Genomic DNA, 19,174 nt, shown 5'->3' with positions numbered 1-19,174 from the left:
GCGGTTCCTCAGAAAATTGGACATAGTACTACCGGAGGATCCAGCAATACCTCTCCGGGGCATATATCCAGAAGATGTCCCAACCGGTAAAAAGGACACATGCTCCACTATGTTCATAGCAGCCCTATTTATAATAGCCAGAAGCTGGAAAGAACCCAGATGTCCCTCAACAGAGGAATGGATACAGAAATTATGGTACATTTACACAATGGAGTACTACTCAGCTATTAAAAAGAATGAATTTATGAAATTCCTAGCCAAATGGATGGACCTGGAGGGCATCATCTTGAGTGAAGTAACACAATCACAAAAGAACTCACACAATATGTATTCATTGATAAGTGGATATTAGCCCAAAACTTAGGATACCCAAGATATAAGATACAATTTGATAAACGCATGAAACTCAAGAAGAATGAAGACCAAAGTGTGGACACTGTGCACCTTCTTAGAATTGGGAACAAAACACCCAGGGAAGGAGTTACAGAGATAAAGTTCGTAGCTGTGATGAAAGGATGGACCATTTAGAGACTGCCGTATCCAGGGATCCGTCCCATAATCAGCTTCTAAACGCTGACACCATTGCATACACTAGCAAGATTTTGCTGAAAGGACCCAAATATAAGCTGTCTCTTGTGAGATGATGCCGGTGCCTAGCAAACACAGGAGTGGATGCTCACAGTCAGCTATTGGATGTATCACAGGGCTCCCAATGGAGAAGCTAGAGAAAGTACCCAAGGAGCTAAAGGGATCTGCAACCCTATTGTTGGAACAACATGATGTACTAACCAGAACCCCGGAGCTCTTGTCTCTAGCTGCATATGTATCGAAAGATGGCCTAGTCGGCCATCAATGGAAAGAGAGGCCCATTGGACTTGCAAACTTTATATGCCCCAATATAGGGGAATGCCAGGGCCAAAAGAATGGGAATGGGTGGGTAGGGAAGTGGGGGGCGCTATGGGGGACTTTTGGGATAGCATTGGAAATGTAATTGAGGAAAATATGTAATAAAAATATTAAAAATTAAAAAAAAACTGAGTTTAGTGAAGGAACAGGACCTAGGGTAGTTACATGAAAAAAGCTTATCCAAAACAGCAATGAAAAGTTGAGTACTGTTCAGTGACAATGAGTATTTAAAATTGCTGGACTTTGTTTTGGAAGAAGTGTATTTAGTTTATCCTAGTAGAAATAAAAGTTTTCTGTGAAAACGTAAATGACAAGTTAAAGTTCCTTAAATATTTATATCTTAATTTGTTATTTGATGATATTTTAGGTCATTATATTATTGAAAAGCAACTTAATTTTACAACATAAAAAACCTGAATTTTGAGTGATCTTTATAGTTACCAATGTTGAAGTTGAAAACCACTCAGAAACTGACCCCCAATTATATAAATTTACATGTCTGTGTCTGCCCTTCTAGGCGGACTCTAGAAAGGAATCTTCTTTATTCACCGACAAAACTCAGCTGCAACTTTACTGTGCAGCAGGAGACCACAACTCTATCCAAGCATTCACACTGAGATGCTGCTTCAAGGAATGAGGGCATCCTTATTGCTCTATTGCCTTCCTTTTGGAGAGCTGCCTCATAGTAACAAAAGCCAGGGGCTGCCCATGAAGGTCACAGTGTTTACCATTTTGCCAAGGTCATTAGCTTCCCAGACTCACGCTGCTTCTAATTATCATGGAGTCATTAACCTTGGCAGGGAGAACACCTCCTGAAGGAGGAGCATAAAGTAAAGTATACACATTATTATATAAGCAGGCTTTACACCTGGCAACTGTTAACATCCTGAAGGCCCATGCCCTGCTAGCTCTGCTCCAGGGGCAGGAGCTGTGCCATGCTCTTCCTTCTCCATGTTCGTACAGGACTTGGCAGGAGACCATGTGGATATCCATGGTCTGTGCTGCTGTCAGAGGCCATGTTGGTGTCTGATTTGTGCTGCCACCAGGGACCATGTAGATTAGTGATCCTGCTGCCATCGGCTGTTATGGGCAAGGAAGGTTCTTTTTAGTTCTATCAGTGACTTGAGATTCACTCATAATTGAGAATGAAGGCTTCTGTGATCACCCCCACACCCACACACCCAAAGAAAGAAACAGTCTAGACAGGAAGCCTTTGAAAAGAGTACTTAAAAATTATAATAAAGATGCTGAAATGTAGCCCTTCATAGTTGATGGCTTCTGGTGGGGTTTGGGGTGGGGGAAAACTCAGTTATCTTTAAGGAAATGGCCACTGGGAGTTAGACCATGCTCCAGGGAGTGTATGAGCCTCACAAACTGTACTTGTTGTGATCTTCTTTTCTTTCTTCTTCCCCCACCCCTTTTTTTTAATGAGGGCAAAAGGGTGGGTGGATAGGTGGACCTAGAAGGAATAGGAGGTGAATGTCATCAGTGTGCATTGTGTAAAATTCCCAAATAATCAATAAAAATATTATGTTGGAGAAAAAAAATAGAAGTACAGTCTTAAAAAAAATAAACAAAAACTTCAGTGTCCAGAGCTGTCTATGGTATGTATGGCCCTTGGAGAGGAAAGCACTGGATATTAGGGTCTGTGTCTCTGAAGATGGTATTCGGACTGATGCTGCCTTCCTTTTGTCTTCTGTGCCTCAGTTGATGCATATTTGGGGATGTTGCTTCTATTATGTGAGATACAAAAATATTGGATTTGGGAGTGAAGATGTTGTGCATTCCCAGCCTCCTCCACATGGGACTTTTAGACTAGTGTCAGACTCTGAGTGTATGCCTCCGCAGGCATCAGGAAAAGGCTCCGTGGACAGTTTCTTGTTTCCTTCTCACTATAGCAAAGGAAGCCAGTGACTCCATAATGCTATAATGTATCTCTGTATTAATTATTGTAAGTTATTAACAGTGTACCTTTATTTTATTCATAGCTCCAAAAGGAATTCTTCATCTTTCTCCTGATGTTTATCAAGAGATGGAAGCTAGCCGCCACAGAGTGACCTCTGGCACAACTCTAAGCTACTTATCACCCAAAGATATGAACCAACCTTCAAGCTCTTTCTTCAGTGTGTCTCCCTCATCAACTAGTTCAGCCACAGTTGCCAGGGAACTCCTTATGAATGGAACATCTCCTACTGCTGAAGCCATAGGTTTAAAAGGAAGTTCTCCTACTTCCCCTTGTTCTTCAGTACAGCCTTCAAAACAACTGGAATATTTAGCAAGGATTCAAGGCTTTCAGGTATGATTTTAAAGAAAAAAACAAAAAAGAGAAAATAAAACTCATTAGCCCCAAATCCTTCATTTCTGTCCACCAGAAGGCTCATTCTTGCCTGCTAATGTGGCCTCCATGCCATTAACATTGTAAATTATTTAGAAACACAAAAGACAGAAAAAAAGAGATTCATAGCACATGTCTTGTTTTCTGTCACTTCTGTCCAGGAACTCTGTTGCTGCCTGGCTTTCTGCCATATTGATACTCACATTTATACTCTCTCTGTCTCTCTCTTTCTCCCTCCCTCTCTTTCTTCCCTTCCCTCTTCCGTTCCAATCCTGTCTCCCTTCCTCTCTTCCCCTCCCTTCTCCCTCATATCTCCATCCTTGCCTTCCTCCTGGGTCCTGTCTTCCAGTTGGTCTTGATTGGCACATCCATCTTCTCATTTTGTTTTGCCCAACCAAGATTCTCCCAGGAGACATTTGGTGTTAGTGTTTACATCACTTCCCCTTTTTACCGTCACGGTTGACTCTTTCTGCTGTTGATTTGATTTTATAGCAGTTTTGAATTTCCCATCCTGCAGCTAGTAATGACACAGGTACATTTATAAGGTCCAGCACCCTTGAAGTCTGTTACCTTAGGGGGCATTAAACATGGCACTGAACAGTAGTGGAACACTTTGTGGATGTGGAGGTATAATGAGTATCTTGTACTGGATCATGTGCTGAGCCAGGGTGGAAAGCATCTCCCTCCACTGATACAGCAGCTGTCTCATGATGGTCTCAGCTGAGTCATGTGTGTGGATTGGGGATGAAGCTTTTTTCCTATTTATTCTTGTTCCCTTGGGGGAAATACCCCATGAAACCAACAGCCCTTTCTATACAGGAGAGATTTTAAAGGAATTGCTAATTGTGGGAAGGGAGTTTATGTGTGCCGACTCCTAGTTGCGTTGAAAGCCAAGTACTGAAGCATAACTGTCAACCGACGGGATGAGACTGCAGCTTGCGTGTGCACAGGACACTCTGGCTTCCCACATTTCACTGCTTCACCTTCCATCTTAGTCTTCCTTCTTAAGACCAAACTCTGTAATTTCTTGTAGAAATGTTCTAGATCTGTATTATGTAGAAGATATCATGTATTATAAATGTTTCACGGCATCAGTTATACAATGAGAAAGAAGATGATGTGTTGGGAGTATTTTGCATGTTTTGTTTGGTTTTTTTACGTCACAGATCCCGTCTGATTCTTTCAACTCTATTGCCAGGGAGTTGCTAGTGTTTTTAATCACACTATTAATACAAAGCTGAAGAAGCTGTTACTAATTATTGACTCTGTCATCTGAAATTTAAATACTTAATTTCAAGTTATAATTTTAGAATTTGTTATTTACCTTAAGAATTACAATAAATCACTGTTTAAACAAAAGACTTTGATTCATATAGTGAAAGCACTAGACTAATATTTAGTTCTACCAATAATCTGCATAGTATAAATTAAAATAAACTGTGATGAAAAGAGACCCACTGCTCATTTATAAATGTCTACGAGTGGCTCGGCTCTGTGCACGCAGTACATGTTGCACTCTGGCTTTTGGCTGAGTTTTGAAGTTTCTGAGTTCCTTATGCATTAGTCCTTGGCCATGACAGGACTTATCCTATCTTCACTTTAACCGAATTATAGTCTACTACCCTATTGCTGGGCTCACTGCTTACACCTATCTCAAAAGCTTGCTCTGTGGTAATATGCTCTCACTCATGGACAAGGTAAACATCTCCAGATCGGTGACAGTGGTGGTTACACATTACTGTGCTGTGTCACTGGAATGAGCGGGTGCTGCTGGGAAATGTGCTGCTCGTGGATCACAGCCTGCAGCCACAAGGCAAACAGTCTCTGGAGAGTGGCCTCTGGTCTGTGATATGTGTACACATCATCATGTCATCCTAGAAGGTTCTTTGTGATAAGAGTTTTAAAGTGTATTTCTTTCTTGGTAATTTTCTCAGGTAGGAAAATATACAGATTTTTTGTTTCTTAGATGATTTAATTAGACTGTAGCTAGAAAGTGGAAGACCAGCTTGTTAGAAATTATATGCTCTTCTGTTACTTTGATTTCTGGAATTTGAAAACAATAAATTCATTTTCTTTGTTTGTAGGCCAGTAGCTTTTCATCTCATTCCACATTGAACAGTTGTCATTCCTACTGAATGTGTAGGCTCTGCTTAGGCCTTCCATTGCCCACTGTGGCATGATTTAAGCCTAACAAAGCTACTGTGCTCTCTTGTAGTGCCAAAGTAAGTCAGATGAGTCTGTGGAAAAAGAAGTTGCTGTAACTTAATTTTATTTTCATTTCCCAGTCTTTAATTGAAATTTACAAATGACAAAATGTAACTTGCTCAGGCACATGTAGGTATTAAGTTCATTTTCTTCTGTATAAACCTACAAAATAAAATTATTACACAATGAGTGCTCTTAACAATACTGATTTCATAAATCAGAGTGTGACTGACACCCATTCCTAATCATCCTTTCATTCTCAGGAATTCCCATTGAAGGTTTTTACAAAGAGTGTGTGTGTATGTACATGTGTATGTATATGTGTGTGAGAGTATATGTGTGTGTATGTATATGTGTATGTGTGTGAGAGTATGTGTGTATGTATATGTGTATGTGTGTGTATATATATGTGTATGTGTGTGAGAGTGTATGTGTATGTATGTATATGTATGTGTGTGTATGTATATGTGTATGTGTGTGAGAGTGAATGTGTGTGTGTATATATGTATGTGCATGTGTGTGTGAGAGAGAGCATATGTATGTGTGCATGTATATGTATGTGTGTGTGAGTGTGTGTGCGTGCGTGTGTTTGTGCAGATGCTCTTGGAGGCCAAAGGCATCAGATCCTCTGGAACTGGATCACAGGTGTGTACTGGGAACTGGACTCCAGTCCTTTTCAAAAGCAATCTGTGCTCTTAACTGCTGAGGCCTCTTGTAGGCCTCTACCACCAAAAGAGGTATTTTAGGAACAATGTCTTTCAAACTCTTTCATAAATGATATTTTTTTCTCTTAAGTTCTCTTGAGTGCATTTTAATTATCTTTTAGAACCTGGAAATTCTTACTAGTTTGACATTTTTAGAAAAGTATTTATGTCAATAGTTTGTGAACCGCAGACATTGTATAATATAACAAGTCTGCATTTATAACCCCTGCATATTTGAAAAACAAAGTCAAAGCTGTAGTTAAGTCATAGTGTTCCAGAACTTCCTGTTGTAACTTTTGCTAGTCTTTAGTTACAAAACCACACGGACTTTCAAAGTTATTCAGTTTATTAGGAAACTGTGGCAAAGGTAGTTGGAACCCTGGGCGTTTGAGCTGAAGTAGATTATTTTCTTACACATTGCCTTCTTCTTAAAGAACTTACCCTTACTATGCATCTTTGTACTCATGTTACCAGTAAGTAGTAAGAATGATTGGTTGCTTGTTCAAAAGAGTCATGAGGAAAATTCAATTTGAAATGAAAATGAAATCACTTTAGCAAATAACTTTCCTAGATATAATTAATTTCCTTTCATCTTCTCTGTTAATATGATCACCGTTCACCTGATGGTATCATTTGTCAGCCCTTTAGAATTAAATATATTGTTTATTCCTTACATGAGTGACATAGGGAAGCACTTAATTGGTTTTCAGTTAAATTATATTAGTTTGTTTTTAAAAATGTGAGTTTTACATAGTGATGCCATTTCTAGCTAAAGGAGACTGTGTACTTAAACAGGAAACTGTTTTTTGTTTTGTTTTGTTTTGTTTTCAGAGAAACTCATGTAACTACAATTCATCTGTCTTCTCTTGAAGTGAGTTGCTTTGGGTTCATTTTGGTGGTACAGGCTTTGTTGTAGGTCTACAGTGTAATAGTAATACAGAATGCATTCTAATGGGGCACAGATAGGAAGGAGAGGCTAGGCTGCCTCAGGATCTTCTCTCCTTCTATTCTCCACACAGGATACTTAATAATCCACTTTCTAAAATCTTCAGAGTGGATGTTTACAGTGAAGTATTTTCTTGGTGATGGTGGTGTTTTTTAAGAATGGGATATGTAATTTTTAAATGGCCAATAAAAGTACAATATATTTTTTTGCAAATAGAATATGGAGAAAGAAGCCATTCATCTTCTCCACATTCTCTTTGAAATATAATCTTTCCTGTATTCCATCTGAGTTCAGATTCTTATCTAAGCTATGATGTAAGTCACAGTCTAGAGTGGTAAGAAAGTGGTAAGTGGTCTTGGTCTGGGGTTAGTGTATGCGTCTGTGATTTCCAGTTACTCCCTCAAAGCACCTCTTGTGCTTAACCTCAGATTCTTCCCAAAGACTCAGAAAATTTGGTATGTATTTGGTCTTCCTATAATGACCCAAATGTTTAGGTATATTGTTTGAATGGGCAACTCAACGTATGCAATTTGACTTACTGTGCCAGATATTGTTAGACTCTATGCTGGCTAAACCCCCAGAAGTTTGCAAACATACAACTATTTTTTCAAAAATGAATTACACATCACCTCTATTACAGAATTCCAAATAACCTTATTTTACTGAAACATAAAAAGACTGTAGAACTCGTGATCCTCCTGCCTCTGCCTCCTTCAGCAAATCCTATCCTTTAATCCCAGCACTTGGGAGGCAGAGGCAGGCAGATTTCTGAGTTCAGTTCGAGGCCAGCCTGGTCTACAAAGTGAGTTCCAGGATAGCCAAAGCTATACAGAGAAACCCTGTCTCAAAAAAAAAAAAAAAAAAAAAAAAAAAAGACTGTAGAGAAAATCCTTGTCTTTGAAGAAATCTTGGTGTTCAATTTGAAATAAAAATGAATAACATTAGCAAGTTATCTTTCTTAGATGAATTTAACTTCTTACTTTGATGGGTAGCAATTACACAGATAAGAAATAAGCAAGGCAGACTGTAGTTTGGCACCAAATTGTTCAAAATGGACCTTATTCTAAAGAGCTGCAGTATGTCCATTAGATGGTATCATTTGTATAAACTTTGAGAGTAAAGTATAATATACTACATTTTCCCACATAAAAACGTAAAGACATGGGGCACAAACTCCATAGCCAGTTCCACAACACCCAGAGGAAGCTCCACTCCCAGGCGCTCTAACACACCCAGGACCACATGATCACAGGAGCTTGTTCACACTAGGATCTCAGGGTCCCAGAGGCAGTTTGATTTCCAGGAGCTATGACACACCCAGTATCACAAAGACAGCTGAACTCTGAGGAGTTCTGACACAACCAGGGTCACAGGAAGCACAGGCTCCAGTCAGATGTATCGAGGACAGGTAGCACTAGAGAAAATAAGATGACTGGAAGCAAGCATAAGCATAAGCAACAGAAACCAAGTTTACTTGGCATCATCAGAACCCAACTCTCCTACCATACCAAGTTCTAGATATGCCATTACACTAGAAAAGCAAAATTCGGATCTAAAAATCACTTCTCCTGATGGTGATAGAGGACTTTAAGAAGGGCATAAATAACTCCCTTAAAGAAATATAGGAGAGCACAGGGTAAATAGGTAGAAGCCCTTAAAGAAGAAACACAAAATCCCTTAAAGAATTACAGAAAAACACAACCAAACAGGTGAAGGAAATGAACAAAACCATTCAAGATCTAAAAATGGAAATAGAAAAAATAAAGAAATCACAACCCTGGAGTTTAGGAAACCCAGGAAAGATCAGGAGTCATAGATGCAAGCATCACAAGAGAATACAAGAGACAGAAGAGAGAATCTCAGGTGCATACGATGCCATAGAGAACATTGACAGAACAGTCAAAGAAAATACAAAATGCAAAAAGTTCCTAACCCAAACCATCCAGGAAACCCAGAACACAATAAGAAGGAGAAACCTAAGGATAATAGGTATAGAAGAGAGTGAAGATTCCCAACTTAAAGGACCAGTAAATATCTTCAACAAAATTATAGAAGAAAACTTCCCTAACCTAATGAAAGAGATGCCCATGAACATACAAGAAGCCTATAGAACTACAAATAGACTGGACCAGAAAACAAATTCTTCCAGTCACATAACAGTCAAAACACCAAATGCACTAAACAAAGAAAGAATATTAAAAGCAGTAGGGGAAAAGGTCAAGTAACATATAAAGGCAGACCTATCAGAATTACACCAGACTTCTCCCCAGAGACTATGAAAGCTAGTTCCTGGGCAGATGTCATACAGACACTAAGAGAACACAAATACCAGGCTACTATACCCAGTGAAACTTTGAATTACCATATAGAGAGAAAACAAGATATTGCATGACAAAATCAAATTTGCACAATATCTTTCCATAAATCCAGCCCTACAAAGGATAATAGATAGAAAACACCAACAAAAGGAGGGAAACTACACCCTAGAAAAAGCAAGAAAGTAATTTTTCAACAAACACAAAACAAGATAGCTGTACAAACATAATTTCACCTCTAACAACAAAAATAACAGGAAATAACAATCACTTTTCCATAATATCTCTTAACATCAGTGGACTCAGTTCTCCAAAAAAGACATAGACTAACAGACTGGATACATAAACAGGACCCAGCATTTTGCTGCATACAGGAAACACACCTCAGTGACAAGGACAGACACTATCTCAGAGTAAAATGTTAGAAAACAATTTTCCAAGCAAATGGTCCCAAGAAACAAGCTGGAGTAGCTATTCTAATATTGAATAAAATCATCTTTCAACCAAAAGTTATCAAAAAAAAAAAAAAAAAGGTAAGAAAGGACACCAAGTACTGGTCAAAAGAAAAGTCTACCATGAAGACCTCTCAATTCTGAACATCTATGCTCCAAAAAAGCAAGGGCACCCACATTCATAAAAGAAACTCTACTAAAGCTCAAAGCATACATCATACCCACACAATAATACTGGGAGACTTCAACACCCCACTCTCAGCAATGGACAGATCATGGAAACAGAAGCTGAACAGACACAGTGAAGTCTAACAGATATTTATGGAACATTTCATCCTAAAGCAAAAGAATATATCTTCTTCTCAGCACCTCATGGTACCTTCTCCAAAATTGACCATCTAATCAGTCACAAAATAGGCCTTCACAGATACAAGAAGATTGAAATAATCCCATGACCCTATCATATCACCACAGACTAAGGCTGGTCTTAAATACCAACAAAAACAACAGAAAGCACACATACATATGGAAGCTGAACAACGCTCTACTCAATGATAACTTGGTCAAGGAAGAAAAAAAAAGGCTTTTTAGAATTTAATGAAAATGAAGACACATCATAGCAAAACTTATGGGACACAATGAAAGCAGTGGTAAGAGGAAAACTCAGCTCTAAGTGTCTCCAAAAAGAAACTGAAAAGAGCTTACACTAACAGCTTGACAGCACACCTGAAAGCTGTAGAACAAAAAGAAGCAAATACACCCAAGAGGAGTAGATAGCAGTAAATAATCAAACTCAGGGCTGAAATCAACCAAGTAGAAACACAAAGAACTATACAAAGATTCAACAAAACCAGGAGCTGTTTCTTTGCGAAAAGCAACAAGACAGATAAACCCTTAGCCAGACTAACTAGAGTGCACAGAGATAGTATCCAAATTAATAAAATCAGAAATGAAAAGGGAGACATAACAATGAAATATATCTTAAAATAAGTATTCTGTTTGTTGAATATTATCAGTTGAAAATATTAAAACCATGTTCTACAAACATCATGGAAATATTACTTATACTTTTCCTCACTGTTCTTGAGATTAGCATTTTCTTAAAATTTAACTTCAAAGAGTTTTTGCTATTTTGAAATCTTAAAAATATTCTTACTGATAAAATAATTTCTCTCCTAGAGACACTGATAATCTTTTTTTAAGTAAATTTATTGTTAGACAATGTACACAGATATAGAATACCTTTTAAATACGCTCGCACAATGTCAGGTGGTATCACATAAGGGCTTTTGGATATATTTCTTAATGATTCATTTTTAATATTTTATGCTCTTTTACTATGCTTAACTTCTAAAGAATATTTTGTATGTTTTGAAACAATTTAGTACTCAACTTTAGATATAGAATCCTCAGTTATGGATAGTATTAAATGTTCAGTAATGATACTTTTAGTGTATGAAGGGATATGAATATAAAAGTTGAACAATTTTTATGTATTATTTGATTCTCAAGATATTCAATATTATTAATATGTTTGTTGTATAAAATGCATTTAAATAATAAAAAATATTTAAGAAAAATCTTAAAGACACAGTTTTAGACCTCTAAAGGCAAAGATGCTCCACCTGAAGTAAGTGACTATGGTGCAGGAGCAAAATGGCTGTCACCATGTATCCTCCCTAAGAAGAGGCATTTGTTAGAAGATGCTTCAACTCAACATTAAGAGTTTGCTATTTGGAATTATTTGAAGATCAAATATTTGAGGGAAAGCTTGCTTTTTATTTTAATGTGGATTGCATTTCTTTGTGGCAGGAAAATTAGCAGTGCTATGGATTATTTGATCCAATGACATTAGTTATAGTACCCACATTATGTTGAATAATTCCACTGTTACCCTTTTTGACATTCAGTGCTTTCTTGAGTTGTCTAAATTCTCATATAGCAGCTCTGGTTGAAGGGTTGGTTGGTTGCTTGAGGGTGGGGTTTCTATGTGTATGACTGTAAGTGTGTATGACTGTAAGTGTGTATGACTGTATATGTGAGAGAATCTCAGCCTTCTTCTCCCATCATGTGAATTCCAGGGATTGAATCCAGGTCATCAACCATGGCTGTAGGTGCCTTTACCACCTTGCCAGCAAGAGAAAGAAAACACGATGGAATATCGAATGTAAAAAGATTCTTCAAATTCAAAACAGCTTAAAACCACCTACTGTGACACTAGGGGATATGTGTCTGTCTTAGTCAGGGTTTCTATTCCTGCACAAACATCATGACCAAGAAGCAAGTTGGGTAGGAAAGGGTTTATTCGGCTTACACTTCCACACTGCTGTTCATCGCCAAAGGAAGTCAGGACTGGAACTCAAGCAGGTCAGGAAGCAGGAGCTGATGCAGAGGCCATGGAGGGATGTTCTTTACTGGCTTGCCTCCCCTGGCTTGCTCAGCCTGCGCCCTTATAGAACCAAGACTACCAGCCCAGGGATGGTCCCACCCACAAGGGATGTTTCCCCCTTGATCACTAATTGAGAAAATGCCCCACAGCTGGATCTCATGGAGGCATTTCCTCAACTGAAGCTCCTTTCTCTGTGATAACTCCAGCCTGTGTCAAGTTGACACAAACCAGCCAGTACAGTGTCCGATTTAGGCGACATTGGAAAAAATAAGGGAAGGAAATTGATATTTATGGACTGGCTTGTAGTATACATTGATATAGGCATTGTGTATATTATATCAGAATAACCTGGCACATTTGTGTTTTGGAAATTATTGTTGTTCACCTTTTTAAATTTTGAGACAGGGTCTCATGTAGCCCAAGATAGCCTTGAATTCACTATGCAGATTGGCTCCTCAAACTCCTGATGCCTCTGTTGTTACATCCTGGGTGCTTGGATTATAGGCAAGAACTACCACTCCTGGCTGGTCTTTATTTTAAACCATATTAGTTAGTTGCATAGTGTTTGAAGGCTGATGTCTGTAATGGGTTTAGTGTGTGGTGTGACCCATGGGCCTATGGACAGTAGTTTGTTTTAATAAGATAAAGATGAATAGCTTTGTTTCTGCCCTTACCTTTACACAAGCAGTCTGAGCCATCTAAACTTCAGATTGTTTTGAGCTAAAAGGGAATTTGGGTTTTATTTTAAAATAAAGTGTCATATAAATACTCATTTAAGGCTATATGTGTTAAATATAATATTAGTAATACAATAAATTACTTTGCTAATTGTGATTATGTTTTAAAATCTTGGCATAATTTAGGGTATAGAAAGTTCTACTTCCTGATTTTGGTCACAGCAACAAAAAAATTTAGGAATGATGAGGTGGCTCAATGTGTAAAGACATTTGCCACCAAGACTGACAGCCTAAATTTAACCCACAGGACCCACATAGTAGAAGGAGAGCCAGCTCCTGTCCTCTGCCCTATACACACACACACACACACACACACACACACACACACCCATACACACACACACATATCCACACACAGACACAAGTGAAATGCATAAATGTAATTTAAAAATACTTAACTGTCAAAAATATATATTAGAAAAACAACTATATATAGTACTATCCTTTTTTTAAGTATAAACCAAGTTTTTTAATTGGAATATTTGAGAAAACAAGAACTCCTTCTGGAAAATAATATTAAACTCACAGCATCTTTTAAATGTTTTAATCAAGACTGTTGGGAAATAATTTCCATATAGAAAAATGTGTTGATTTTAGTTGTACATGTGATTCCTCCTTTACAGGTCTATAGTTGTGCACCAGCTGCTTCCACTATTATAAAAAATGTGCTTAAGTCTCTTTGCAACAGCTCATCATTCTGCCCTGGCTCTACACAGTTGTGGAATCTTTTGTGGTGCTGAAGGTGCCTAGCTTTGTATAAATGGAACTCCACAGCTTTGGCTTCACTCCTACCCAATATAATACTCAGGTTCATCCAGGTCTTGCAAGTTGACACTTCATTCTTTTCTGCTGCCAAGTACTAGTCCATTGTATGGCTATATGCCAGAAATTGTTACTTGGCTTGCATGATGGACATTTGTGTTGTTAAAAGTTTGGCACTATTATGAATGAGATTTATAAACATATGTAAGAGTTTATACAGACAGCTCCCACTTCCCTTGGGAAAACAAATTAGAGTGGAATTGCTGTAGAGTGGTAAGTGCACACATACTGATTCTGTTTCAGTGTTATATCTCTGAACCAGTGTGAGCTCTACTGCTACTGTGCTTACTTTCTCACGATGTCCGTTCTCTTGAGGGCATGCCACTGTGCCTCTGACATCCTAATCTGTAGTTCACTGTCCCTTAACTAATTGTGTTCTTTAAAATGTACTCTGTGAGAGTTTCATAGTGTTCACAATGACATGTGGTCATACCCTTCTCATTTCCCTTTCTAACTGCTCTGGACCCCCACATACCCTACCAATCTCATGTCCTCTTTTCTTTTTTGTTTCTTTTTAAGTATAACCCACTAAGTCCGGGTAGTATGCTGATATATGTGTGGCTGTGGGGCCATCTGTTGGAGCGCTGGCCACACACCAGTGTTTCAGTGGTCCTTTGTGAAGTGCCCACTGCTCACTGTTTCTAATTGTACTTTGCTTATTACTGAGTATCTTCTTTGGATTCTGAATGTAGTCACATTTACATTGATGTTACACAAATGTGCCCTTTTGATCTCATCTAAGAAATCCTTAGCTATTAAAGTCTCAAAGACTTTATTTTTATTTTTTAAAGATAAATCTTAAATTATGTGTTTGTGTGTGTTTGTTTTCTTTTTTCCAATTCACATGCAAGATAGTATATAGCTTCAGTATGTTCTCTAAAAAAGTGTGTTAGGAGTTTGTCCTCACCTGTTTTACCTGTTCCTGAATGTCATTAAATTTGCAAAGTGAACTATGGGTTATCTTTTGTAGATGAGTCTTTGCTTTTTGGTCTAGTAATTTGCTAGGCCGTTTAGACTAATGTATAAACTGTCTTCCTCATGCTGACACCATGAGCTACATCCCATCCAGTCTTTCTTTCAGGATCTGCATCTTTTCCCCATAGTCCCTTTGTGCTGTGTGATAACAGTTATAAGCCAGTACTTTGGACTATGTATGCCAAGATATGGAGGGCCACTCTCTTTTACCTCTCCTGATGTTCAGGATTTACACCTGAAATTTCAAGCTAATTTGCTAGCCTCAGACTCACTCATACTTGAAGATAATAAACCTTCACTTAGGTTTCTGTCATTTGAGCTGTGCAGATTTGGAGAGTCACCTGTCTTAGCCAACATTCATTATCTTCCATGTACTTTTTCACCATGCTCTCTAGGGTCCCTCTGAACATTGAATTTATCCAACAGCTGGGGTCTGGGTAGTTTGTATTCTGTTAAGAGGCTGCTCTGCTTGTACAGCGCTGTTGCTTCTAGAATTCCTTCCATAAACATATAGCTCTTTTGCCAGCCCAGAACCCTTTTTCCTGAACTTCCAGCTGCTAAGAGTTCAGCTTTAGGCTCCGGGACTCCGCCAAACTTAGTCTGTACAGGTTAGAGTGAGGACCACAGAGGCAGACAGTTTCTGGGACAGGCGGGAGCCACAGAGCCGCTGAGGCAGCACCCTTTTGGGGCTGCAGACATCCGGCACCCTCCCAGCTGGAGGACAGTGACCTGCCCTGCAGGGAGCGCAATCTTGGCTCCAGGACTCCGCAGAACTTAGTCTGTACAGGTCAGAGTGAGGACCACAGAGGCAGACAGCTTCTGGGACAGGCGGGAGCCACAGAGCCGCTGAGGCAGCACCCTTTTGGGGCCGCAGACTTCCGGCACCCTCCCAGCGGGAGGACAGGGACCTGCCCTGCAGGGAGCGCCATCTTGGCTCCGGGACTCCGCCGAACTTAGTCTGTACAGGTTAGAGTGAGGACCACAGAGGCAGACAGCTTCTGGGACAGGTGGGAGCCACAGAGCCGCTGAGGCAGCACCCTTTTGGGGCTGCAGACATCCGGCACCCTCCCAGCTGGAGGACAGTGACCTGCCCTGCAGGGAGCGCCATCTTGGCTCTGGGACTCCGCCGAACTTAGTCTGTACAGGTCAGAGTGAGGACCACAGAGGCAGACAGCTTCTGGGACAGGCGGGAGCCACAGAGCCGCTGAGGCAGCACCCTTTTGGGGCCGCAGACATCCGACACCCTCCTAGCTGGAAGACAGTGGTCTGCCCTGCACAGGAGCCCTCTGCCTCAGGAGCAGGGAGCACATCTTGGATCCAAGACTCCACTGAACTTAGGAACTTAGTCTGCACAGCTGAGAGTGTGTACCACAGAAGCCTACAGCTTCTGTGACCTGCCAAAGCAACACAGCATCTGGGAAAGGTCCTGTTTTCCGCCTTCTTCTTCGGCCAGGAGGAGGTCCAAATGCCAGATATCTGTACACCTTCCCTTTAAGAGGAAAGCTTGTCAGCAGGGAGTGCTCTAACCACTGAAACTCAGAGGAGAGATCCTGTCTCCCAGGTCTGCTGACAGAGGATACTCAGAATCACCAGAAGAACAACCTCTGAACAGAGACAACTATAACAACTCCAGAGATTACCAGATGGCGAGAGGTAAAGGTAAGAATCTTACTAACAGAAACCAAGACCACTCACCACCATCAGGACCCAGCACTCCCACTTCGCCCAGTCCAGGGCACCCCAACACACCTGAACTAGACCTGGATTTAAAAGCATATCTCATGATGATGGTAGAGGACATCAAGAAGGACTTTAAAGAACTACAGGAGTACATGGCTAAAGAGTTACAAGTCCTTAAAGAAAAACAGGAAAACACAACCAAACTGGTAGAAGTCCTTAAAGAGAAACAGGAAAACACATCCAATCAGATGATGGAAATGAACAAAACCATACTAGACCTAAAAATGGAAGTAGACACAATAAAGAAAACCCAAAATGAGGCAACACTGGAGATAGAAACCCTAGGAAAGAAATCTGGAACCATAGATGCAAGCATCAGCAACAGAATACAAGAGATGGAAGAGAGAATCTCAGGTGCAGAAGATTCCATAGAGAACATGGGCACAACAATCAAGGAAAATGGAAAATGCAAAAAGATCCTAACTCAAAACATCCAGGAAATACAGGACACAATGAGAAGACCAAACCTACGGATAATAGGAGTGGATGAGAATGAAGATTTTCAACTCAAAGGACCAGCAAACATCTTCAACAAAATTATAGAAGAAAACTTCCCAAATCTAAAGAAAGAGATGCCCATGAACATACAAGAAGCCTACAGAACTCCAAATAGACTGGACCAGAAAAGAAATACCTCCCGACACATAATAATCAGAACAACAAATGCTCTAAATAAAGATAGAATACTAAAAGCAGTAAGAGAAAAAGGCCAAGTAACATATAAAGGCAAGCCTATCAGAATTACACCAGATTTTTCACCAGAGACTATGAAAGCCAGAAGATCCTGGACAGATGTTATACAGACACTAAAAGAACACAAATTCCAGCCCAGGCTACTATACCCAGCCAAACTCTCAATTAACATAGATGGAGAAACCAAAGTATTCCACGACAAAACCAAATTCACACATTATCTCTCCACGAATCCAGCCCTTCAAAGGATAATAACAGAAAAAAACCAATACAAGGATAGGAACCACTCCCTAGAAACAACAAGAAGGTAATCCCTCAACAAACCTAAAAGAAGACAGCCACAAGAACAGAATGCCAACTTTAACAACAAAAATAACAGGAAACAACAATTACTTTTCCTTAATATCTCTTAATATCAATGGACTCAACTCCCCGATAAAAAGACATAGACTAACAAACTGGCTACACAAACAAGACCCAACATTTTGCTGCTTACAAGAAACTCATCTCAGAGAAAAAGATAGACACTACCTCAGAATGAAAGGCTGGAAAACAATTTTCCAAGCAAATGGTCTGAAGAAACAAGCTGGAGTAGCCATTCTAATATCAGATAAGATTGACTTCCAACCCAAAGTCATCAAAAAAGACAGGGAGGGACACTTCATACTCATCAAAGGTAAAATCCTCCAAGAGGAACTATCAATCCTGAATATCTATGCTCCAAATACAAAGGCAGCCTCATTCATTAAAGAAACTTTAGTAAATCTCAAAGCACACATTGCACCTCATACAATAATAGTGGGAGACTTCAACACACCACTTTCACCAATGGACAGATCATGGAAACAGAAACTAAACAGGGACACAGTGAAACTAACAGAAGTTATGGATCAAATGGATCTGGCAGATATCTACAGAACATTTTACCCTAAAACAAAAGGATACACCTTCTTCTCAGCACCTCATGGTACCTTCTCCAAAATTGACCACGTAATTGGTCACAAAACAGGACTCAACAGATACAAAAACATTGAAATTGTCCCATTCATCCTATCAGATCACCATGGACTAAGGCTGATCATCAATAACAAAATAAATAATAGAAAGCCAACATTCACGTGGAAACTGAACAACACTCTACTCAATGATATCTTGGTCAAGGAAGGAATAAAGAAAGAAATCAAGGACTTTTTAGAGTTCAATGAAAATGAAGCCACAACATACCCAAACTTATGGGACGCAATGAAAGCATTTCTAAGAGGAAAACTCATAGCTCTGAGTGCCTCCAAAAAGAAACTAGAAAGAGCACACATTAGCAGCCTGACAACACACCTAGAAGCACTAGAACAAAAGGAAGCAAATTCACCCAAGAGGAGTAGACGGCAGGAAATAATCAAACTCAGGGGCGAAATCAATCAAGTGGAAACAAGAAGAACTATTCAAAGAATCAACCAATCAAGGAGCTGGTTCTTTGAGAAAATCAACAAGATAGATAAACCCTTAGCCAGACTAACTAGAGGGCACAGGGAAAGTATTCTAATTAACAAAATCAGAAATGAAAAAGGAGACATAACAACAGATCCTGAAGACATCCAAAACACCATCAGATCCTTCTACCAAAGGCTATACTCAACAAAACTGGAGAACCTGGATGAAATGGAGAAGTTCCTAGACAGATACCAGGTACCAAAGTTGAACCAAGATCAGGTTAATGATCTAAACAACCCTATATCCCCCAAAGAAATAGAAGCAGTCATTAATAGTCTCCCAACCAAAAAAAGCCAAGGACCAGATGGGTTTAGTGCAGAGTTCTATCAGACCTTCAAAGAAGATCTAATCCCAGTTCTTCACAAACTATTCCACAAAATAGAAACAGAAGGTACTCTACCCAACTCATTCTATGAAGCCACAATTACTCTGATACCTAAACCACAAAAAGACCCAACAAAGATAGA

The 19,174-nt window shown here is 39.4% G+C and overlaps 1 protein-coding gene across 8 annotated transcripts in view; it reads left to right on the top strand.

The window, feature by feature from the left end:
* The window catches only part of Stau2 (staufen double-stranded RNA binding protein 2), a 316,808-nt gene that overhangs the window by 180,994 nt on the left and 116,640 nt on the right, over positions 1-19,174 (top strand). For all 8 annotated transcript variants that reach the window (XM_029474171.2, XM_085835774.1, XM_029474170.2 and 5 more), the window contains one exon: positions 2,895-3,202. In XM_029474171.2, the coding sequence (XP_029330031.1) occupies positions 2,895-3,202 (308 nt within the window). The remainder of the gene's footprint in view (positions 1-2,894; positions 3,203-19,174) is intronic.

Source organism: Mus caroli, unplaced genomic scaffold, assembly GCF_978045245.1.
Source record: "Mus caroli unplaced genomic scaffold, Mus_caroli_1 scaffold_1, whole genome shotgun sequence".
Classification (NCBI taxonomy): domain Eukaryota; kingdom Metazoa; phylum Chordata; class Mammalia; order Rodentia; family Muridae; genus Mus; species Mus caroli.
The sequence above is the reverse complement of the archived record's forward strand: the minus strand, read 5'-3'. Positions and strand labels throughout refer to the sequence as shown.